At 36.5% G+C, this 25469-nt stretch overlaps 1 protein-coding gene across 9 annotated transcripts in view; it reads right to left on the bottom strand.

Moving 5' to 3' along the window:
• Positions 1–25469, bottom strand: part of ANO10 (anoctamin 10) — a 200072-nt gene that overhangs the window by 76161 nt on the left and 98442 nt on the right. For all 9 annotated transcript variants that reach the window (XM_087917765.1, XM_087917770.1, XM_087917772.1 and 6 more), the window contains 5 exons: positions 16991–17046; positions 13522–13596; positions 7813–7995; positions 6773–6964; positions 1700–1828 (listed from right to left, as the gene is read on the bottom strand). In XM_087917765.1, coding sequence (XP_087773891.1) covers positions 1700–1828; positions 6773–6964; positions 7813–7995; positions 13522–13596; positions 16991–17046 — 635 coding nt within the window. The remainder of the gene's footprint in view (positions 1–1699; positions 1829–6772; positions 6965–7812; positions 7996–13521; positions 13597–16990; positions 17047–25469) is intronic.

Below are 25469 nucleotides of genomic sequence, written 5' to 3'. Positions count from 1 at the left end.
AGTACACAAGATAGTATTGTAGTATTTGTATCTGAAATAGTAAATTGGAATATTATAAGATTTAAAAATATTTAAACATTAAAATGCTTAGTAATGATAGATTTTAACATTTAACAAAATTTAAGGGAATGTGTAAAATGTTTAAGGTTTGGCTATAGAGTTTATTTTGCTATTGTCTAAATGTTATTATAAATCTATTACTTTGTTTTCCCACTTATAATAATGTATTAAGAAGAATTTGAATGGAAATTATATAGTTAATTATATTATAAACTTATTATTTTCTTATATTAAAATGTAACATGTAGAATGTACTATGCAGAATCAGAATGGAAATTATGCATTATTTAAATTGTCAAATTTAGGGGAAAGATAGAAAGGCGCCATACTTCAATTAGTGATTCCAGGGGAAATTTTTTGTTAAAGAGAAGAGATAAATGGATAATTGAAAAAGAACGGACAAAAAATACAAGTATAATGATCTAAATTAAGATTAAATAAACAAAATATAATTAAGAGAATGAAAAGAGGGGAGAAGTTTATATAGAAAATATAGAATGGTAAATAAGATAAGTAATGGTATATAAGGTGAGCATGAATTTGATTTAGGTCTATTAAAAAAAGATGTAACCCGGGGATAGGCCACTTTCCAAAAGGATGTTTTATGCTTTACGTTTTGTGTTTTGGGCATCTATGTTTGACTGAGAATTAATAACGCCTAGGAGGAATATCACTAAAGGGAGAAATAACGAGATGGAAAAGATATGTATGTGCTTAAAGGATAATTTGGAACTATGTTGTATAAAACAATGTTTATTTGTTTTCTCAAAACTTATATGTAGTTTTCAGAAAGGAGGTTTTATGTTTCTGTTTTATGTTTTGTTGGTCTTTGAAAACTAAATAATGAAATTGTAAATAGGGCAGATGGATACAATGAAAATATATAATTCAAGTTAAAAGAAATATAATTGAATAGAAGGAAAGGAATAAAGAGAAGTTGGGAAAATATATTAAGTTGAACAGATAAGATAAATATATATATTAAATTGCGCTGTATGGAAATATGGAAATTTGGAATTACTTGGTTTTTAAATAAGATGCCTTATTTGCTTTTCCAGAAAAGATCTTTTACGTTCCTATATTCTATGTTTTGTTTGTTTGTGTATTGGTTTCAAAAATTAATAAAACTTTTTTTTTTTAAAGAAGGTAAGAGACAGGTACCTTGGTCTATATACCAAACAAATAACCCATTGGGATCCCCATATCAAAACAACTTACCTAATATGCGGTCAGAATCTTAAAATAACATTTATCACAACACAAGAAAAAAGGTTCGATTGAGATTGGCATATCTGGGACTGATTGGGGTAGATTATAGGGGTGATACCGAAATATATCCTATTTTATTTATCTATATATTAAATTATTGTATTTTATTCCAATTTCATTTTAAACCATATTTTATTCTAATTTCATTTTAAATTGTGTTGTATCCAATTCCATTTAAATTGTTTTTATCAGATTTTAGTAAAAATTTGTGTCTGGAACTCTGCACTTTGATATGGCCCAAGGACTAATCAATAAAGTAAAATGAAAGTTTTAGGAATGATTGGTTGCCAAGATTAAGGTAGTCAAGAAATTATATGTAACATGTAAATTAGATATATAAAATATAAGAAATATTTAAACCTTGACTTACCTCTGCCAACACTACAATTATGATAAGTTCAGATTTTGAATCTGGGAAGAGAGCATTTACTTGTGGTGACATGCCAATTAGGATACAGTTTGTAATAACTGAGATTACAGTCATAGTTTGAAAAGCCATCTAAAAGAAACAAGGAAAAATGTATTTACTACAATCACATGTTCTGATACTCTTCTGTTTAATATTCATTCATACCTACAAATGGATAAGAATCTGCATAATTTCAACAATGATACACTTATATTGTTTTTGTTACTTTGATTGCCATCTGGCTGTTCTATGCAATTTGAAGTGATGATTATAATCTATAAAGCCTAAGTGACTTCTGGCCACATTAGCTGAAGAACCATTTTCTTCATGAGGAATTTATTTCCCTTGTTTAATTGACCAGAGAGAATGTTCTGGATTCCTCTTCCCTGGCAGATTCCTAGGTTTATTCAATGATACCCCACATTCTTTGAAATATTTCCCCCCCACACACATACACAACATCTGTAGGGATCTCAGTCTTATTTTTCCATAATGCTACGAAGATCTGACTCATTCGTAGAGCATCTGAAATCTGAAATCATGCCATGTTTTTTTTAATGTTGATTAATTTGCAACTTTTTCTTGCTCTTAATTACAGTGTTGTTGTTTTTTCATTAAAGCATCTGCTTCCTGGCTTCTTTGCTGATGAGTGGGTGGGATCAAAATGTAATAGGGAGAGACATTCTATTTTATAATATAAAGAATAAAGAATATAATAGAATAGAATAAAATCAGAGATATCCTATCTATGGGAACTGAGATCCAAGAGATTGGTTCAACTGAGAGCAACAACAAGGTGATTTGCTTATCTAATTTCTGTCTATCCTTTTATTTTTAAGTCTCCAGAATTTTTTAAAAGGGATGAGAAACTGCCCCAGCCCACTGCAATGAAATAATTATGTTAGTGGCTCTGTCTATGGCAGGGGGGGGGCAAACTACGGCCCGCGGGCCACATCCGGCCCATTGGTCTTGTTAATCCGGCACGCTGGATTGGTCTGTAACCGCGGCCACTTTTCAGCTGCTTTCAGAGGCGTCGAGAGGAGGCGGTTGAGACAGAGGGCGGGCGGCGGAGAGCGAGCAGGGCGCCTGGTGGGCTTGTCAGGCGGAGCAGGAAAAGGGGGCAGGAGCCCGGCGGAGCGAAGAGAGCTGAAACCTGTTGAGGTCTCGCTGCAGTCCCTTCGCGGGGAGAGAAGCCACCGAGCCGGGAGGAGTGCAGGATGCTGCTGGCTTGCCTCCCTGTCCCTCCGTTGTGATTGCGGGAGAAGGATCCCCGAGCGCTGCCCTTGCGGCCGCCACTGATGGAGCCCCGCTTGATTTCACCTGAGCCACGTTTGATTTGGAAGGGGGCACGGGAAGCGGCACCAAAGGAGCGTTCTGGGGTTTGGCCAACCGCCCGCTGAGCAGCTCCGGGCTCCCCACCGCGGCTGGCAGACCTTGGGGCTGCGCTCCGGAACCCAGCACCATGGGGCGGCGAAGCTGAGTGGCGGGAAGAGGCGCGTCAAGCTGCAGAGGCCGGCTCAGATCTCTGGGTCCTGGGGAATCCCGGGGACCAAGAGATCTGAGCCGGCCGCTGCAGCTTCGACGCGCTCTCCGCTGCTCGGCTCAGGCGGAGCCCAAGCACCGCCGGCGGCGAGAAGCATGAGAAGCGCAACGGGGCCACGGGAAGAGCTGCGCCCCAAGGAGCGACTGGCGGCCAGAGCGGCCAGGACTGGCAGTGGTGGTGAGGGCCCGACCTGCGCGGGGGGCTGGGGTGGTTTTCTCCCACGCCTGGCTTCGGAGCAGCCCGCCGTGCGCTCTTGGGCATCTGGCTAACTGCGCCCTGGGCGTGCCTTTCCCTCGTCTCAGCCAGCAGCAGCAGCAGCAGCAGCTCCGCCACCGCCACCTCCTTCCTCCCCTAACGCCCACTGTTGTGATGCATATTCCCGTAGACCTGAGCACCAGCAGGCGCTTCACATCTCCCTCCACGGCCTTCCCCTGCGGTAAGATGGGAGAGAACAGCGGCGCCCTCAGCACGCCGGTGCCGGGACCTTGCAGCCAGACCGAGGCGTGCTTGGTAGTGGATGTCCTGGCTGGGCGGAGCGGGCAGGTCCTGGGAGAGACACGCAGATGTTTTCTGCTGAGTGGGCTTCCCAAGCACCCGGGAGGACTCGCAGTTTAACGGCAAAAGCAGCGGCAGGATAGGTGCTGGGCGGGCGGGGAGAAAGGCAAGCGAAAGCCCCCACACACACACACCTCGGCAAGCGGTTTGCAGGGTTAGCCAGCAGTTTCTCGCAAGAGACTGAAGGCCGGTCTGCTCCCCCCAATTAGACGTTGGTTCAAGAGGGTCAGCCCTGCTACTAATTGGTGGTTCACAGTTTATCCATGGGCACTGGAGGAGTTATGTTTTTGGGGGTGGACGTTTATTTATTTTTTATCTTATAAGTGGCCGACTTGTGTAAACTGAGGGGGTACATTCATACCTACCTACACACACACACACACACACACACACACAGAGTCGTTTATTTGTAGCGGAAGAATCTGTCTATCTATCTATCTATCTATCTATCTATCTATCTATCTATCTATCTATCTATAATGGCCTTTTATAAAATTGGTTCGGCCCTCGAACGCAGATCTGATTTTCCATGTGTCCCCCGACAGAAATTAATTGCCCACCCCTGGTCTATGGAGATTCTCAGTCATCCAAGTCTGGTTGTCCCAAAGGTGCCTTTTTTCAAAAGGCAACTGGACTTTCTGGTTTTTCTTTGACAATGTTTTGCTTCTCATTCAAGAAGCTTCTTCAGCTCTGATTGGATGTTGGAGAATGGAAAGATTTATATTCCTTCCAGACAACTGGGCATTTGCATTCTTTTAGAGTCATTGAGGCCATTTGGAGATTTATTTCTGTCCTCAGGGTCAACTGAGTAGTCCAAATAGTTAATCAATTATTAACCAATCCATTATTTTCCACTTAGAGACAAACAACCTACTCTCTAATAAACAATTTGGTTTCAGAAAAAAACTATCCTGCAATCTGCAACTGTTACACTGCAAAAAGATATGGACTACACAACTCGACCAGGGCAAAGCAATAGACGTAATCTATATAGACTTCTGTAAAGTCTTTGATTCAGTGGTACATGACGAACTATTAAAACTAAAATCTTATGGTATCTCTGGACACCTGCATAACTGGATAGAAGCATTCCTGTCAAACAGACAACAAATGGTCAAAATTGGAAACCTCCTATCAAATTCTGTACCTGTCAACAGTGGTGTCCCTCAAGGCAGTGTTCTAGGACCAACTCTCTTCATACTCTACATAAATGACCTCTGGGATCATATTAAGAGCAATTGCGTTCTCTTCGTTGATGATGTAAAGCACCACAGATAATTCTGCTACCCTTCAAAAAGACCTTGACTATGTATCAGAACGGTCAAACAAATGGCAACTTCAAATCTCAACAAATAAATACTCTGTCTCACATTTGGCAAAAAAAAAAAAATCAGAAAATAAAATACAAGCTGAATAATCAAGACCTTGTTGATGATCCAAACTCTGTCAAGGACCCTAATCATCTCTAATAATCTAAGTGCTAGAGAGCCCACTGTAACTACATAGCCAAAAAGGCACTAAGAGTTGTTAACCTAATCCTATGTAGCTTTTTCTCTGGTAATATCACACTACTAACTACAGCATACAAAACATTTGCTAGACCAATACTTGAATACAGCTCACATTACGTATCTGATATTAACAGAATAGAGAAAGTCCAGAAATATTTCATAAGAAGAATTCTCCACTCCTCTATTCATTGTAGAATAACTTATGCCACCAGACTGGAAATTGTAGACCTAGAAAACTTAGAACTACGCTGCCTTTGGTGTGATCTAAGTATAGTATATAAAATCATACATTGCAATGTCCTACCTTTCAATGAATACTTCAGCCTTAACCATAACAATACAAGAGCACACAATAGATACAAACTCAGGGTTAACCACACCAAACTTGATTGTAGGAAATACGACTTCAGCAACAGAGTGGTCAATGTCTGGAATACTCTACCTGACTCTGTGGTTTATTCCCCAAATCCCAAAAACTTTAATCTTAGACTGTCTACTATTGACCTCACCCCTTTCCTAAGAGGTCTGTAGGGAGCGTGCATAAGCGCACCAATGTGTCTACTGTACCTGTCCTATTGTTTCTTTTATTTTTCTTATATGTATCCATGTATTCATGACTATGTTTATAGTTATACCTATTATCTTGTAAGCAATTGACAAATCAAAAAAAATAGATGAGGAGCCTTCTTGAAACTGCTGAAAGGACTGTGTTTTAGACTGGAGACAGATGATGTCATATCAAAAACAACCACTTCATAAACACATGGCACAACATAGGAGAACAAACCCCTTCAGAACACGTTTCAGCTGACCATCTGCAATTAAAAAACAAAGGGCACTCTTTTGAAGACAGCGAAGTCCATATTTTGGACAGAGAGACCATTGGTTTGAAAGAAGGGTCAAAGATGCCATCTATGTCAAAACTGAACAGACCTCTCTCAAGAAAGGAGGAGGGATATGACAACATCTATCTCCAGTCTATACCACAGTCCTTTCAGCAGTTCCAAGAAGGCTCCAACCCATTTGCACCACTCAGGTAAACCTGAGCACATAGATAAACCTCCAAGTGACCTCAACAACTCTCTAAAAGAATGCAAATGACCAGCTGCCTGCAAGGAATATAAATACTTCCATTTCCCACCATCCAGTCAGACCTGAACAAGCTTCTTGGATAACAAGAAAGTCCAGTTACCTCTTAAAAAATATGTTACTGGCCATAGTTCCCCAGGTCTTTACTGCTAAAAAAAAAAAAAAAGGAGGGGGGAGAGTTAGCAATTTAGTTTGTAGGGAACAAAATGGTCAACCTTAACTTATATTTGATTTAATCTTCTCACTGCTAACTTATATTTGAGGTAATCTTCTCAATGCTAACAACATCTATAAAGTTTAAAAAGCATAATTATTTACATGAATTACATGAATTACCTGCCATACACCTATATTTGCAGCAGGCTCTGAAAATGGGCGTTTAAAAACACTGCACATTTTTAAGGCATCGGAATACATCTCAGTGATGTTGTTTAGCACAGCAAAAATAGCAGCCAAAGGGTAAACGCACGAAAAAAGGCTCACATAACCAAACTGTAAGAACAACTCCAAATAATCATCAAAAGTACCCTGAAAAGAAAGACAATATTTTATTAATATTTTTTAGATTAGAGGAACCTGGCAAATTTATGTACATGGCTAATTAATTGGAAAGATAAATGCGGAGCATAAATTTAAAATGATATTATCTATTCTAATTTATTGCTGTTTGAAGTCCAATTAGTCATATTATGTATTCATTTCACAGGAAACAAAAGTATCAAGAGATTGTTGCATGAAAGAATGTGTACATCTAATACTATGAGTCATCCAATTTGATAATTTTCTTCCCCAAAGTACAACTACATTCATCATATTTTTTATACTACATATATTACATTATTATCATTATTGTTAAACATAACGCTAAATTAAATACTCTTAAAGAGCTAATGACAAATATGGGCTGATCCCCAAAAGTTTTTCCATTAATGACAGCCATTGGGCCAACTCTTCCCGTTTGTGACCAAGGAAAAAAAAATGAAGAAACAAAAGGAAAACTGATAAATATTACAAATGGAACATTCATGACTGGATGCATTAGGGCATGTATCAAATTTTATTTGCTAGGTGTAGACAAGACCTGTACACTTACAAAAGCAGGTAAACTAGATGGAATTTTGGATTAAAATAGTGTAAATTATTATATTCTGACTGAATTCTCCTGGCATATCAAAATTCAAGTATTTTTATAATCTACAGTTCATAAAACAGACTAGCTTTAGGCACAATTAACACAAACATGGCCAAGCATTTTTAATAACATGTTTTAAAACAGAGATTGCCAAAATTACATATTTATGTAATTTTGGCAATCTGTGACTGAATAAACTTGGAATTAAATCTAGTAGGATTAGAAGAAAGGAGAGATAGCTTACCAAGTAAGTATCCATTCCTCTTTCCAGATTAACTTGTTCAAATAAAGACATGTCAGTATCTATCTGCAGTGCTTTCACCTTTTTCTCTACTGTTTTATTCCTTCTCTTTTGGAGCCAATAAGGCAGGGCAGCTTCCACAAACTGATTAAGGACTTGTGAAGTTATTAGTAAAGTTGCCAAGCTCTTTAAGAAAATTTAAAAACCAAATTAGAAAGTGCTTCAACATCTTTTATATGTGATTGATATTGTTTAGACAGATCAGACAAGATTCAGAAATAAAAGGTTTGAAAATAAAAAAAGAACATTATAAAGTACAAGCATTCATAGACAACTTAGTATTTATTTTAGAGGAACCTCTGGAAACGGGACCCAAATTAATAAAGAAAATAGAAGAGTTCAGTGAGGTGGCAGGATTAAAAATAAACAAGGAAAAGATTAAGATACTGACAAAGAATCTTACAAACAAGCAGAAAAATGAAATGATGGAAAAGATGGACATCCAGATAATTAAAAATGTTACATACCTGGGAATTTGGCTAACAGCAAGATGTACATCCATTAAAGAAGACAACTACACTAAATTAATACATCAAATAAAGATAGATTTGGAAAAATTGAGAAACCTACAGTTGTCGTAGGTTGGAAGGATAGCCACAATAAAAATGAATATTCTATCAAAACAGCTTTTCTTATTCCAAGTAATCCTGATAAAACTAGGAAAAAGGTTTTGTGAGGACTTAAATAAATCAATTTCAAAGTTCATCTGGCAAAGCAAAAAACCAAGAATCAAACTGAAAATGCTACAAAACACCAAAAATTGGGGTGGGGGGAGGAGAGTGTTGGACTACCAGACTGGGAGCTGTATTATCAGTCTTCAGTGCTCACATGGATGAAGGAGTGGATAAATTTGAAGAACAAAAAAATATTGATATTAGAAGAACATGACTTACAATTGGGGTGGCATGCATTTGTACGGTATGGGAAAAGTAAATTACATAGATACTTCCAAAGGCACTATATCAGGAATGCTCTGTTGTCAGTATGGGGAAAAAAAATCACTATATGAAAATACTGGTCTGGCTATCCATGATGGAAGTGCTAATATACCCTTTAGAATTGGAAAAAATTGTAAGGTACAAAATATTCTAAACAAACAGGGGGACTTAAAATCAAAACAGGAACTAAAAAATCAGGGAACTGACTGGTGGCCACATGTTCAAATACAAATGAGTCATAAGAAAGATGCAGAAATATATGGATTTTATAAGGAACCCCTAGAATTGGATCAGATATTGTTAGGGATAGATGACAAATTAACAAAGAAAAATTTATAATTATCTATTTAATTGCAAAATGGAAGAACATGTAAAAGAAACCATGATTGTATGGACCAAAAATTTCAGATATAACATAGAACTAGACAATTGGCAAAAACTGTAGGAAAGGAACTACAAATTAATGAAGTCAATATAGCATGCATAGAAAATCTGAAACAAAACATTCTATAGATGGCATTTGCCAACAGCGAGAATGGCAAACATGTTCCAAAAAATATCATCAGAGTACTGGAAATGCAAACAGGTACCGGGGTTCTATTACTATATGTGGTAGACTTGTCCAATGGCAAAAAAATATTGGTCAAAGATAAAAGGGTGGTTAGAAGAAATGACAGCACAACAAATAGATTCAAAACCAGAATTGTTCTTACTAGGTATACCATGGGGGAAATAAAACAAAATAATTATATACTTAATGCAACATGAACGAGAATCACACATGCACAAAACTGGAAAAATATACCTACAGATGAAAAGGTAATAAAGAAAATACTAGAATGAGCTGAAATGGACAGGTTAACGATGAAAATTAAGGATATAGAGGAAGAGTATTATTTAACATCGGATTTACTGTACAAATGGTTAGAAAACACTTTGGCAGAAAAACAAATCTAACTTCAAAAGCAAATACAAAAATTTATGCCACCAGATAATGACTGAATGCACCAATTATCACATTAAACAAAAGGAAAACCTTCTATGCACCAATTCCACCTGCGCTTTTTACAATTTTGTAAACAACAAACTAAAAGAGTCAAGATCCATCCCTGAAAGGACCTAATGGTAAAGACTGCAACATCATTAAAGCCAACCTTTTAAACACATTCTTTGGATCAGTATTTGTAAAAAGCAATGGATCATGCCCAGTATTTCCTAGTCGAACCACTGACAACTACAATGATCTAATACATATCGATTTTACAGAAGACAATATTGAAAAAGCACTATACAATCTAAAACCGTCTCTATCTATTGCACCGGACGGAATATGTGCCTACTTCTTAAAAAAGCTACCCACTGCCGTAGCTGAACCTCTAAGCATAATCTTCGAAAAATCCTTCTGGACCAGCTCCTTGCTAAACCTATGGTCACTGGCCACGGTCATCCCCATCTTCAAAAAGGGAGACCCCAGCCTAGTTGAAAATTACAGACCAATCTCTTTATGCTGCGTCACCTGTAAAGTCATGGAATCAATTATTAACCAATCCATCATCCTCCACTTAGAGACAAACAACCTACTCTCTAACAAACAATTTGGTTTCAGAAAAAAACTATCCTGTAATCTGCAACTGTTACACTGCAAAAACATATGGACTACACAACTCGATCAGGGCAAAGCAATAGACTCAATTTACATAGACTTCTGTAAAGCCTTTGATCCAGTGGTACACAACAAACTACTCCTAAAACTAAAATCCTATGGTATCTCTGGACACCTGCATAACTGGATAGAGGCATTCCTGTCAAACAGACAACAAATGGTCAAAATTGGAAACCTCCTATCAAATTCTGTAACTGTCAACAGTGGTGTCCCCCAAGGCAGTGGTCTAGGACCAACTCTCTTCATACTCTACATAAATGACCTCTGGGATCATATTAAGAGGAACTGCATTCTCTTCGCTGATTATGTAAAGCTATTCAACACCACTGACAATACTGCTACTCTTTAAAAAGACCTTGACTATGCATCAGAATGGTCAAACAAATGGCAACTTCAAATCTCAACAAATAAATGCTCTGTCTTACATATTGGCAAAAAAAATCAGAAAATAAAATACAAGCTGAATAATCAAGACCTTGTTGATGATCCAAACTCTGTCAAGGACCCTAATCAACTCTAATGAACTAAGTGCTAGAGCCCACTGTAACTACATAGCCAAAAAGGCATTAAGAGTTGTTAACCTAATCCTGAGTATCTTTTTCTCTGATAATATCACACTACTAACTACAGTATACAAAACATTTGCTAGACCAATACTTGAATACAGCTCATTAGTCTGGAACCACATTACGTATCTGATATTAACACAGTTGAAAAAGCCCAGAAATATTTAACAAGAAGAGTTATTCGCTCCTCTACTCATTGTAGAATACCTTATGCCACCAGACTGGAAATTCTAGACCTAGAAAACCTAGAACTACGCCGCCTTCGGTCCGATCTAAGTATAGTATATAAAATCATACACTGCAATGTCCTACCTGTCAATGAATACTTCAGCTTCAACCATAACAATACAAGAGCACACAATAGGTACAAACTCAAGGTAAGCTGCACCAAACTTGATTGCAGGAAATACAACTTCAGCAACCGAGTGGTCAATGTCTGGAATACTCTACCTGACTCTGTGGTTTCTTCCCAAACCCCCAAAACTTTAACCTTAGACTGTTAACCTCACCCCTTTCCTAAGAGATCTGTAAGGGGTGTGCATAAGCCTGTCCTATTGTTTCTTTTTATTTTTCTTATATGTATCCATAAGTATGTTTATACTTATACCTGTTATCTTGACAAAATAAATAAATAGAAGTTAGTAACGTTATAATTAAAGATGATTAAGAAAATAGAAGTAAATACATATATAGAGAGAGATATAAGCACACACACTATAAGCAAGATTACCACTGGCCTATATTTGACTATAGATTAAAGTGGTATAATTATTAGAATAATGGTTATAATTACAGTGTATAGTATTATGTATACATTCAAAAGAGATTATATTGTATAACTATGAGAACAATGGTTATAACCAGGATCTATAATAGTATGCATTTCCAAAAGAGACTTGAAACAGACAGTACACGCTTTTTGCAGAAATGGAAATGTGAAAGAAAATGTATAATTAAAAAAATAAATCAAAAAGATATTGTTTTTCCATTGCTTCTAAAGTGTTGTTAACAGTCAAGCAGTCATATGTATTGATTTAATAAACAAACAGATCTTTAGCAATGATATTATATTTAAAACAAGTGAAAGGATCAAGTAATTCCAGCAAATGGTGCTGATATAAACATTTAATAATATATTGAATTAATCCAGATTTTTGTATTGAGGTCAATATCAGAGATGTGTGTAGCAATAATAATATAAATAACTCATTTGCAGTCATGGTGTCAATTACCTTTCATGAGCTGTACTGAATTAATGACCTCACCCCTTTCCTAAGAGGTCTGTAGGGGGCGTGCATAAGCGCACCAACGTGCCTAGTGTCCCTGTCCTATTGTTTCTTTTATTTTTTATTTTTCTTATATGTATACATGTATTCATAACTATATTTTTACTTATACCTATTCTCTTGTAAACAATTGACAAAAATAAAAATAAAATAAATAAAAGATAATAATGCCTCAAGTTTATATATTATTACTGTAAAATTTTCTTGTAAACAGGTTATTTTGAATTCCATTACCACACTTTCACTGCTTCTCCCCCATTCATGACACTTCTGAAGTCTATGATGTGCATATATTTTAAATTTTTATATTTTATGAAGGCATTGAACCCTGTATATGTTCTGTATGCACATTAATGTACTATGACAGATATGACCTTAGCAAATCTTAATTTACAAACAGGATTGCTGGCAAAACTGTGTATTTTCATGGAACATTGTTTAGTAAATAAAGAGCAGTCTTATAAATTTGATACAAGCAAACACATACTAAAACAATCTTTATAACAGGGGTGTCAAACTCAAGGCCCAGGGGCCAGATTCGGCCTGTATGGTTCTTAGGTCTGGCATGTGGGGCCACCCTAGAAATAGCAAAGGACTGGCCTGTGGTGCCTCTGCCAGTGAAAACGGAGCTTGTGAGGCCGCACATGGCCTTCCTGAGCTCCATTTTTGCTGGCAGGGGGTTTCAGGAAGCCATCCCAATCAAAAACAGAGCTCGCAGGGCCACGTGTACCCCCCGAGCTCAATTTTTGCTGGCAAAAGGTTGAAGGAGGCCGTCGCAACTGAAAACAGTGCTCAGGAGCCCGTTTTTGCTGGCAGAGCGCACAGGCCACTACAGGCACTCCCCAACAGAAGTAATGTCATACTGGCCACACCCACCCCAGCCCCCCAAGTTTAAACACAACCCTGATGAGCCCCTCAATGAAATCGAGTTTGACATTCCTGCTTTATAACAACACACTTCAATAATTCTTTCTGTTAGCAAATAAATCAGTGCAAGAGTTAATATAAGATTTTTTTTTATGACAGGAAAATTGTTCTTAACCCAAACCATTCAAGATTGAACAATAGTTTGAACAAGTTTGATATAAATTAAGTACAAACATAGAGTAATCAAGTAACAGAAAAAATATACAGCTTCAATTAATTTATGAAGAAAATCAAGTAAGTTGCTTTTTAAAAATATTTTATACACAAATTACCTGTCTCAGAAGTTTCATATCAACTAAGATAAATGCAATGTAGAATAATGAGGCAAAACAGTTTAGGAAGTTGAACTGCAAAAAAATAGAAAATAAAAAGGGCATTCTATCAGTATATCCAGAAAGAGTAATGTATGATTCATATGGCATAGCCAATACACACAAAAACCCCTGTGTATAATTGATTTTAACCAGTTGTAGAAAAATCTTTGTATGAACTAGAGGTGGTTCCCTAGATTTTCAATGCTATTCCAATTAAGTAGCTACAATCCAGATTATATGCTAAAATCTATGCTATTATTATTTTTAATTAACTTTTAATGTTTATGCCTTTTCTTCTATCCAAAAGATGAAATCTGAATTTAAAATAAGACCCTCAAAATGTTCAATGCCCCATTTTGTCAAACTAGAATAGTAAATTCCAATTATAATTTGAGAGATTCTTCCCTCCACTAAATAAATGCACACATGTAATATATATATATAAACAACATTCCAAAAAATTATAATCAGGACAAAATAAATTGGATTATCTCTGAATAACATTAATTGCTTATTACCGATGTTTCCCTGAAAATAAGACCCAGTCCTTTTTTGGGGAGCGGGGGGAGTTGAAAATAAGCGCTCGGGCTTATTTTCAGAGAGGTGTTATTTGAAAACAAACATGTACATTTTATACATAATAAAACCTTACAAATAAAAAATACCTTTATATCATAGATTTAATCTTTCAGAACTCAGCTACATAGAATCAATTTTTATTCATAAAAAAGCAAAATGACAAAATTAGAAATCCATTAGCTCTGTAATCTTTTACTGCACTATGTGGAACAGTTTTTAGTTGATGGGAAAGCAAAGATTTGCCCCCAAATAATTATCTGAAAGTTGATCTTTGGTGGTCAACTCATAAGCATTTATTTTGATTCTATATAATAATTGTTCCTGAAAAATAAACTAGCTTTCAATTTTTACTCAACATTACTCTTCCTAATAAGAATTGGTATAGAAAAATATATAAATGAAAGATTATTTTCCAGTACTGTGTTATTAGTTTTTTAACAAATTATATAGACCTGGAAAATAATCTTTCATTATCAGCTGTATAAATTTTTTAGTTGTAACAATGAATTACCGTATATACTTGAGTATAAGCCGAGTTTTCAGCACATTTTTGTGCTGAAAAAACCCCTCGGCTTATACTCGAGAATCAGATTCCCTCTGAAAAAAAATGGTGTGGAGCTCCGGAGCTGGGCAGCTGCTTCCCTGCTTCCGTGTTTCTTTTGCAACTTGTAAGCATGAGGGTAATCGGAACCAGAAAAGTTCTTGCATGAGGATGTATTGTTTTTTCTTTATTTAACTGTTTTTAGGGGGGGGGAAGTCCCACCATCATGTGAGAATGCTCAGACACAAAATCTATCCGCCTGAAAATAAGTGTGTGTGTGTGGGGGGGGGATTTTAACAGAGGGAAGACATAGGGAGAAGGCAAAAGCGACAGAAGATCCTTCAGGGGAAACTGAGAGGGAGAAAACAACGTGAGCCGCTGCCGCCACCTCCTCCTCCCCCTCCTCCTCCCAAGTGGACTGAAAGCAGCTAGGGCTGAGGAAACAAAGCCACCTAGGCTCACGTTGTTTTCTGCGATCACGAGCCTAGAGCCAGAAAACAACGCGAGCCGCTGCCACCACCTCCTCCTCCCCTTCCTCCTCCCGAGCGGACTGAAAGCAGCTAGGGCTGAGGAAACGAAGCCACCTCGGCTCACGTTGTTTTCTGAGCCTAGAGCCAGGGCGCTTTCATTGCACGGCGGAGCTTGTTTCAGGAAACACCGGGCGTCGTTGCTGCCCCCTGAGGGGAAGGCGATTCTGGGCTGCACGACTGGGGGACTTCGTGGCTTTGGGTGGGTGGGTGGGTGGGAGCGAGGACAGACGGAGTCCGCGAGCGAAGCTTGCCTGCCCTTGCTGGCTGCCTCTGCTTCCTTAGGGGCGGGAAGGGGCTCATCTGGACCAAGGGTGAGTCTCCCCATCAGTTTCCCCTGAAGGATCTTCCGTCGCTTTTGCCTTCTCCCTATGTCTTCCCTCTGTTAAAATCCCCCCCACACACACACACTTATTTTCAGGCGGATAGATTTCGTGTCTGAGCATTCTCACATGACGGTGGGTCTTTCCCCCCCCTAAAAACAGTTAAATAAAGAAAAAACAATACATCCTCATGCAAGAACTTTTCTGCTTCCGATTACCCCCATGCTTACAAGTTGCAAAGGAAACACGGAAGCAGGGAAGCGGCTGCCCAGCTCCGGAGCTCCACACCATTTTTTTTCAGAGGGAATCTCACTTGAGTATAAGCCGAGGGGGGTTTTTTCAGCACACAAAATGTGCTGAAAAACTCGGCTTATACTCGAGTCAATAAGTTTTCCCAGTTTTTGGTGGCAAAATTAGGTGCCTTGGCTTATATTCGGGTCGACTTATACTCCATTATATACGGTAAGTATAGTTCAGTATAGTTTTTAGGTTCTCTTTAAAATATTAATTAGTATCATAAAAGTAACTTTTTATTCTAACTATATCAACATACAATTTGAACTGCAATTTTCAAAATATATAACAGATAATGGAAGATTTTAGAGTTTACATTTCCTAAATGTGAAATCTCTGGTGTTCATATTATTAGATCCCACCCTTTTAACAGTTAAGTAACAATATCAGGAGAGGTACTCCATCTTAAGAGAACACTTGAAGAAAACCCATTGCAACTCCTAACCTACAACATAAGTGATCCCATGACAATCTAACTTTCTCACTGCAATTTTATGATTATGAATCTGGCAGTTTCTCTGAGCCTAGCAGAAGTTACTTGAAAATAATAAGCTTAAAAAAATTCTGTTAGGTATTAGATAAAAGACACAGGCCTTTGGAAAGTGTGTAGTTAAACAGTACCAACCCAGAACCCAATATTGAACCTCTCTGGCACTTTTGCAGATTCACAGGATACTCATAGCCTTAGTTGCAATATCTCATCCCTTTATATGTCATACAAGCAGAGAAGCTCACATTTTCCACTGTAGCTTTTGAAGAAGGCTAAGTGTGGCTAAAAAGGAAATTAAAATTTGCAATTGTGCCCTACATCTACATCAGGAATAAAGAATCTGCAGTTTGTGGGTTGCAGGTGACCCTGGACAGCTAGTAACGTGGCCTGACAAGATAGTAAATGTTTAACATTATGTGATAATGTATATAAATCACATAATGTTAAACATTTAAATTATATATTATATAAACTAAATTATATATTTTATATGTTATCCAAGACAATTCCTTTTCACTCAACGGAGCCCAGTCAAGTCAAAAGGTTGGATACCCATGATCTATACAGAAGTTCCTTTCTGACCAAAAACATCAATCTCTAGAATCAAACTCATTTCAGTGGCTTTCTGCAGAGATATTACAAATCATAAGCAAAATGCGTCAATTATACCTACCACCAAGACTTTCAAAATTAAGTGATTCTGATATGAAGACTCCAATCTATGGTTTTCTGAAATTTAATTAAAATTGCAATTAATGGAAATATTAGTTACTATTTATGATAAGAGAAATATTTTGTCTTCAAATGAAGGTAAGAATGAATGCAAAAATGACAAGTATGAGAAACTGCAGAATGTATATTTTAAAATACAATATTTATATCATATGTGTACAGTAGAACCTCTAGTCACTAACCATAATTCATTCCATAACTTTGGCGATTTCTTAGTTTTCTAATGTTTCATCCTCAGGAATTTCTGGGTCAGGAGTCGTGTTTGATCGCCACCCGAGTATGCGTTCGTGACCAGATTCAAAAATTTTGTGAATTTTTTGGTCGGAACCCGATTAGGTCATGGTCAGGAGCGTTTGTGACCACAGGTTTACTGTACTTGATTGCACTAATACAACTTGATTACAGCAAGACAAAAACATGAAAATAAAATAGTACAACTAAATACAGTAAAAGTTACTATAATCTATCAAAATAAGGAGGCGAGATTTCCTTTTTCACTCAGGTTTTCTATTCATATTACTTTGAGGTTTACAACTTTACAGTATGCATTAAATGTTTAAACAAAGCATTAAAAACATTACATTCAAAGTTAACATCTCTTTTTTACTGAGGCTGTCAATTATTAGAGTGTTAGTAATCTGACTTTTATTCAAGTCAAAGTCTTAATTAAGGAATCTTTCTGAGAATATTGAAACAATAATTGTTTCCTAATAAAGAAATAATAATAATAATAATAATAATAATAATAATAATAATAATAATAATAATAATCTTCTTCTTCTTCTTCTTCTTCTTCTTCTTCTTCTTCTTCTTCTTCTTCTTCTTCTTCTTCTTCTTCTTCTTCTTCTTCTTCTTCTTCCCCCTTCTCCTTCCTTCTTCAATCTTTAGTGAGATTCACAGCCTTTGGGGCTAGTTGGTAGCTCAACAGCTCAAGTCCTAACCAAGGACCTAGGGGCTGTTCAGGTAGCATTGGAGGATATAAGCTGTTCCAAGTGGGGTGTTTTTTGTAAAATCGGGGTATTCAAGTCTGATAAATTTAGGATTTCCAAATAGCAAGGCAGCCCTTTAGGTATTGCTCCAAGGGCTCCAATTATATTATTATTGTTGTTGTTGTTTTAAACATCAGACTGCCTAGATTTTTAGAAGATGCATTATCAACTTCAATAATCTAGAGTCCATACAACTATACTGGGTGTACAATTATTAGGCAAATGTATATTGACTATAACATCATTTTTATGTATTTTTTTCACCTCCAAGCTGTATAAACTTGAATGCTTAGTGAACATAAGCATATCACGTGATGTGTATTTGTGTAATGAGGGAGGGTGTGCCCTAAGGAGATCAATGCCCTATATTAAGGTGTGTGTTATTATTAGGCAGTTTCTTTTCCTCGGGCAACATGGGCCAAACAAGAGAGTTATTGACTTTGAAAAGTCAAAAATTGTAAAATCTTTCAGAGGCATGGAGCCCCCTTGAAATTGCTAAGATATTTGGGCGTGATCACAGAACCAAACGTTTTGTTGCAAATACTTAGTCAATAAGGTCTTAAGAAATATGTTGTCATGCCCCCGTCAGCCTGAATCTGCGGGGGAAGATGAGATGGAACAAGAACTGACAGAGTGTGAGAGGGCAGCTCCGCTGACTTTGGAAGAAACTGGGTCCAGGCTTTTTGGAATTAGTAAGGCCTGCAGGCAGGATGGAACAGAGCTCAGACAAGGAGCAACAACCATCCCCTACTGATGCAAGGGCTTGGAGAGTGCAGAGAAGGTGGGATCAGATGAGATGGAGCAGGCCACTCACGAGGCGAGTGCCCTGCCTAGCTTCACCAGGCACACCTGGGGTATGACACTTAAGGAGATGCTGCGGTTGGGGGCATCTGTCAGTAACAAATGCTGAGTTCCTGAAGTGTTCTGTGCTGACGTTTTAAAGTGCCAAGAATCAAGTGGAATTATTCTATGTGGAATATTTTAGAGGGAAAGAAGAAAAGATAAGACGAGAGGAGGCAATAATTAGAATCCAAGAGGAATGTTTAGAACTAAGAGATAAAGAGGAAGATGCTGCAGGAGGCAGAATGGAAGCTAGAGCAGTAAATCTTTTGTGTAAAGTATAAAATATGGAAGAGAAAAAATTGATCAAAATTAATATAAATGGACTCAATATGGCTATCAAAAGAAGGAAAATATTTCACAAATTAGAAAAAATAAAATTAGATATAATCTGTCTACAAGAAGTACATATTAAAAAACAACATGAACAAATATTAATACAACCAAAACTTGGGAAAATATATACTTCATTGATGAAGCATAAGAAAAGGGAAGTGGTTTTATATATTAGAAATACTATTATACCTGAACAAATCTTTACAGATGAAGATGAAGAATTTTGATGGTGGAAATAATGGACAATAATGTTAAAACACTCTTAATAGCAATATATGCTCCCAATGGAGGCCAAGAAGAATTTTATAGAAAGTTGCACAAGAAAATAATTGAGCTGGACTATGATAATATATGCATTATGGGAGATTTCAAAGGAATAGTTGGTGTAAAATTAGACTATAATTCACAGAAAATAATTAAGCAAAGTAGAAAGATTCTTCCAAAATCCTTTTTTAAAATGACAGAGGAATTAAATTTAAAAGATGCCTGGAGAGAAAGAAATGGGAAAAACAGGCAATATACTTTCTATTCAAATAGACACTCATCTTGGTCAAGAATTGATATGGTATGTATGTCAACAGAATTAATCTCCAATATGCAAGAAATTGACATTGAAACAAGTATTTGGGCAGATCACAATCCAGTAAAAGTTATACGGAAAGGAAAAGATCTAGATGGACTTTAAACAATACTATACTGAAAGAAAAAGAATTTACACAAAAAATGGAGAAAGAATTTGCATCTTTTTTAAAGAAAACAGAACAGAAGACACCTCAGTTCAAAATCTTTGGGATACAATGAAAGCTTATGCTAGAGGACTGATAATAGATTACACAAGAAAAAGGAGCAAAAAAAAGACAATTGTTACAGACATTAGAGGAAGATCATAAGAGACTTGAGAAGGAATTACAGAAATATCCACAAAAAAAGCCATTAAAACTCAAATGGACATTATTAAACACAGAATGGGGTTAATGAAAAAAGAAGAACTGGCACAGAAAATTAGAAGTGTTAAACAGAATTTTTTTTGAAGATGCAAATAAACCAGGTAGATGGTTAGCATATAAATTAAAAAGAGAGAGAAAGATTCAAAAAAGATAATACAACTGATAGATGATAAAGGAAAGATCTGTCATAGAAATGAAGAGAAGAAAAAAATTATACAGGACTAATATGGTAAATTATATGATCAAGAAAAGGTAGAGGAGGAAAATATTAAGTATTATTTGGAAAAGGTGAAATTACCCCAGATACCCAAGTACATTGAAAAGACATTAAAAGGGGACATAATGATGATGGAGCTAACTGAGGCATTAAAAAAACAAAACCATGGAAAGGCACCAGATGGACTACCAGCTGAATTTTATAAGACTTTACAGGAATCTTTGAATCTCCCATTTCTGGAAGTGATGAATGAAGTCATATCAAAGACGAAAATACCTAATTCATGGTCAGAGGCTTACATTAGTCTTATACTGAAGGAGGATGCTGACCCACAACAAATCAAGAGTTACAGACATATCTCACTGCTGAACTCAGATTATAAAATCTTTGCTTCAATAATAGCAGAAAGACTTAAGATACTTGAACAATTGTATACACTCTGATCAAAATGGATTTCTGCTAGAGACAAATTAAAGATAATATGAGAATAATTCTGGACACTTTGGAATACTATGAGGCACATCCCGAGAAGCAAATGGCTTTAATATTTCTAGATGCACAAAAAGCCTTTGATAATGTGAATTGGCAATTTATATTACAATTGGAACAGATAGGCTTTCGTGGGAAATTTATTCAAGCCATTGAAGCCATATATGGAAGGCAATCAGCAAAGATAAACGGAGAATTAACAGAAAATATTGCTATTAAGAAAGGAACTAGGCAAGGTTGCTTGTTGTCACCTCTTTGGAAGTACTAAATAGAAATATTAGAGAAGTTAGGGAATATAAGAATATATAAGAATATAAGAATATAAATTACAAGCATTTGCAGATGATCTGGTTTTTATCTTGGAAGATCCATTAGAAACAGCGCCCAAATTAATAGAAAAAATTGAGGCATATGGATTGGTGGCAGGCTTGAAAATAAATAAAGATAAAATGAAGATTCTGACAAAGTATATACTTGAAAAAAGAAAGTTGGCTGATTTTGAAGATTCAGGTCACAAATAAAGTCAAATTTTGGGGGGAATATATTTAACAGCTAGATGTGGTACACTCAAAGAGGAGAACTGTTATAAACTCAAACAACAGACTGTGACAGACCTGGCAAAATGGGAAAATTTGCAATTATCTTTAATAGTGTCAGCTACTGGATTTTCCCCATTCAACCGAAAAGAATGAATTTCTGATCACTGGATGCTTCAAAAGGAATTCTTTATTGAAATGAGATGATTCCAGCAGGATTCAAAGCAAAGTCTAACGGCTCCCAGGCATGCAGTGGTAGATAAGGGAAGTTAGGCCCCCTCCCCTTACATTGATGTGTATTTTATCAAACAAAGACCCAACATGTTAATTCCCCCTCCTCTTCTTTGGGAACGATCTTTTGAAGAGTTTCTCATCTTCTGGAGCTGGAATCTTTATGGTCCCTTCTGCCATCCTTGTAGTCTCTTCAAGAGGTGATAGGTTTCTGGACATCTGGCCCCTAACCTTCAGTTTGTATATCATGGGTAGGTTATACAAATTCAATATAAGATTTAATATATTCAGGTTACATCAAAAAGGATTACTTATACCAACTTCCCTCCACCCTTCTTCTTCCATTGAAGAATGGCAGATACACGGATCTGACAAATAGGGAGAATATCTACAATTAAGATGAATACATTACGAAGGATTTTATACTTGTTCCAGACAATTCCAATTAAGTTAGGCAAAGATTATTTTGAAGATTTAAACAAAATAGTATTGAAATATATTTGACAGGGGAAAAAGGCGAGAATAAAATTAAAACTACTATCAGATTCTAGAACAAGAGGAGGTTTTAGCTTACCTAATTGGGAATTCTATTACCAGGCGACAACATTGATGTCGATTAAGGAATGGATAACGTTAAGGAATTCTAGATTATTGACATTAGAAAGCCATGATTTTCTGTTGGGATGGCATGCCTGCTTATGGTACAAAGGAATTAAAACACATGGGTATTTTAGGGGGCACTACATACGAGAGGCTTTACTATTAATATGGGAGAAAATTAAAAGATAATGTTATTTAAAAATACCAGTCTGGTTGTCAACTATTGAAGCATTTTCGCATCTAGTAATTTATAAAATGGAACAAACGGTTAGATATGGTGAAATTTTAAATGAAAAGGGTGGACTTTATGCAAGAACTAGAGGAACAAGAAATAAGGATGAATTGGTCTTCATAGGTGCAAATACAATGTAAATATAATAAAGACCTTAAAACAGAAGGTTTTTATGATAAATTAACTGAGTTGGATAAAATTTTGACAGGTACTGATGAAAAAATGATTACAAAATTATATGGACATTTATTAGAAATTAAATTAGATGAAGAACAAGTTAAAGAAACAACAATTGCTTGGGGAAAAATTGTTGGATATGGAATAGAGTTAGAAAAATGGTAAAAACTATGGTCTCAAAATTATAAAATGACAATGTCACCTGTATATAATAAAGAGAATTTATTTACAGGTGGCATTTACCCCCAGTAAGAATAGCAAGAGTGTTTAAGAACAAGATGGAGAAATGTTGGAAGTGTCATCAGATACCTGGGTCATATTATCATATGTGGTGGATATATACAGAGCCTAAAAGATATTGGACCAAAATCCACACATGGTTGGAAAAAATGACAAAAACACCACATAGATTTTAAACTAGAGATATTTTTATTGGGTATTATACCTGAAATATACAGTAGAGAATTGATATATTTGATTGTAAATATATTAACAGCGGCTAGAATTATATTTGCTAAAAATTGGAAAAATGAGAAAATTCCAATGTAAGAGGAAGTTATTAAGAAAATAATGGAGTGCGCAGAAATGAGTAAATGGACATTTGAAATTAGAGAGCGAGAAGATAAACAATTTTATAAGATATGGGGTTTACTTTATCAATGATTTGATAACAAAATAGGGAAATGAAATTATAATATTTTATAAGTATAATAGAATTGTAGAGATAAAGTAATGTAAGGATAAATCATTTTTTAATAGACTGGCAATGATGAAATGAATGTTATAAAGTAAGCTAAGTAAAAATGGGGATTTTCTTGCATAAAATGATGGGATGTTAGTAATAGTCTAATGAACAAATAATAATGATAATAATTTAAATATATATAGTCGATTTATAATATGAGGATTAATTTGAATTAGAAGGGAATGACTGTAAAGATTGTGCATAAAATATTTGTATCAACTGTATGTAAATTGAAAGATGGTTTTATGTTTTTTTGTTTGTCTAAAAAATAAAAAAACTTTTTAAAAAAGAAAGCGCCAAGAATCCTTGCATTCCTGTGTGGTATTCTGGACTGATTATCTGGATATTTTGCTTCCTGAACTCCTTGATTTGCTCATTTTGCCAAATACGTTTCGCATGCAGCCTTGGTGCAGACAGCGCTGGGCTAGACTAATTGCAATCAGAGGCTGCTTGAGGTTTGTGGGGAGAGTTTATCATCATCCTGCTCAGGGACTTGTCAGAAACGTGGGAGCGTTTAGAGGAGATTTGGAGCACAAAAGGGCCAGTCTGAACTGCTAGCTGTTTGTGTTATCTCTGAGCCGTGCCCTGGGATGACATGTTGAGAAAAAAAGATGTACATTAACTGCCAATGATTTGAGAAGAATCAAACGTGAAACTACCAGAGCCCATTATCCTCCACTGCTGTCATATTCCAGAACTGCAACCCACCTGGAGTGCCCAGAAGTACAAGGTGTTCAGTGCTCAGAGACATGGCCAAGGTAAGGAAGGCTAAAACCCGACCAGTACTAAACAAGACATGTAAGAGGAAACAGCAAGACTGGGCCAAGAAATATCTGAAGACAGATTTTTTCAAAGGTTTTATGGACTAATGACAGTGACTCTTTGATGGACCAGAGGGACTGTGGCTAGACCACTTCGACTCAGATGCCAGCCAGATGGAGAAGGTGTAATACTAACATGGGCTAGTATTATTAAAGATGAGCTAGTTGGACCTTTTCAAACTGAAGATGGACTCAAAATCAATTCCCAAATCTGCTGCCAGTTTTTAGAATACACTTTCTTCAAGCAATGATACAGAAAAAAGTCTGCATCTTTCAAGAATTACCATGATTTTTATGCCGGACAATGCTCCACTGCATGCATCGAAGTACTCCACTATGTGGCTAACCAGTAATGGCCTTAAAGACAAGAGAATAATGACATGGCCCCCTTCCTCATCTGGTCTAAACCCTATTGAGAGCTTGTGAGCCCCTCTTAAATGGAATATTTACAGTGAAGGAAAACAGTACACTTCTCTGTACAGTGAATAGGATGATTATCAACCAGAATGATTAGGGGACTGGAGACTAAAACATATGAAGAACGGTTACAGGAACTGGGCATGGCTAGTCTAATGAAGAGAAGGACCAGGGGAAACATGATAACAGTCTAACAATATTTGAGGGGCTGCCACAGAGGTCAAGCTATTTTCTAAAGCGCCTGTAGGCCAGGCAAGGAATAATGGATGGAAACCGAATAAGATAAGATTTAAGCTGGAAATAAGGAGAAACTTTCTGACAGTGAGAACAATCAACCAATGGAACAGCTTGCCCTTGGAAGTTGTGGGAGTGTCATCACTTGAGACTTTCAAGAAGAGATTGGACTGCCATTTGTCAGAAATGGTGTAGGGTCTCCTGCTCAGGCGGGTGTTGGACTAGATGACCTACAATGTCCCTTCCAACTCTGATTATCTGTTATCTGTTATCAGTGTCTGGCAGACTGTGGTTGCTGCTGCACAAAAAGTTGATTGTCAACAGATCAAGAAACTGACAGATCCCATGAAAAGAAGAGTGGCTGGTTTTTGTTTTGTTTTTTGAAATGTCAGAAATGTTTATTTATACACTTTGAGCTGTTTATTATTCTCACTTCAACAGTGCAGATAAGTGGTGGACAAATTTTCATTTTTCATTTAGTTGCCTAATAATTTTGCACACTAATAGTTGCCCAATAATTGTGCACACATAGAAATTCTCCTAAGAAAGCCAAAACTTTTACTTTCTTAAATATTCAAGTTTTAGATTTTTGCCTTTATCTTATTAAAT

The sequence above is a fragment of the Pseudonaja textilis genome, chromosome Z, assembly GCF_049901715.1.
Source record: "Pseudonaja textilis isolate UNSWEBS1 chromosome Z, rPseTex1.2, whole genome shotgun sequence".
Taxonomy (NCBI): domain Eukaryota; kingdom Metazoa; phylum Chordata; class Lepidosauria; order Squamata; family Elapidae; genus Pseudonaja; species Pseudonaja textilis.
The sequence above is the reverse complement of the archived record's forward strand: the minus strand, read 5'-3'. Positions and strand labels throughout refer to the sequence as shown.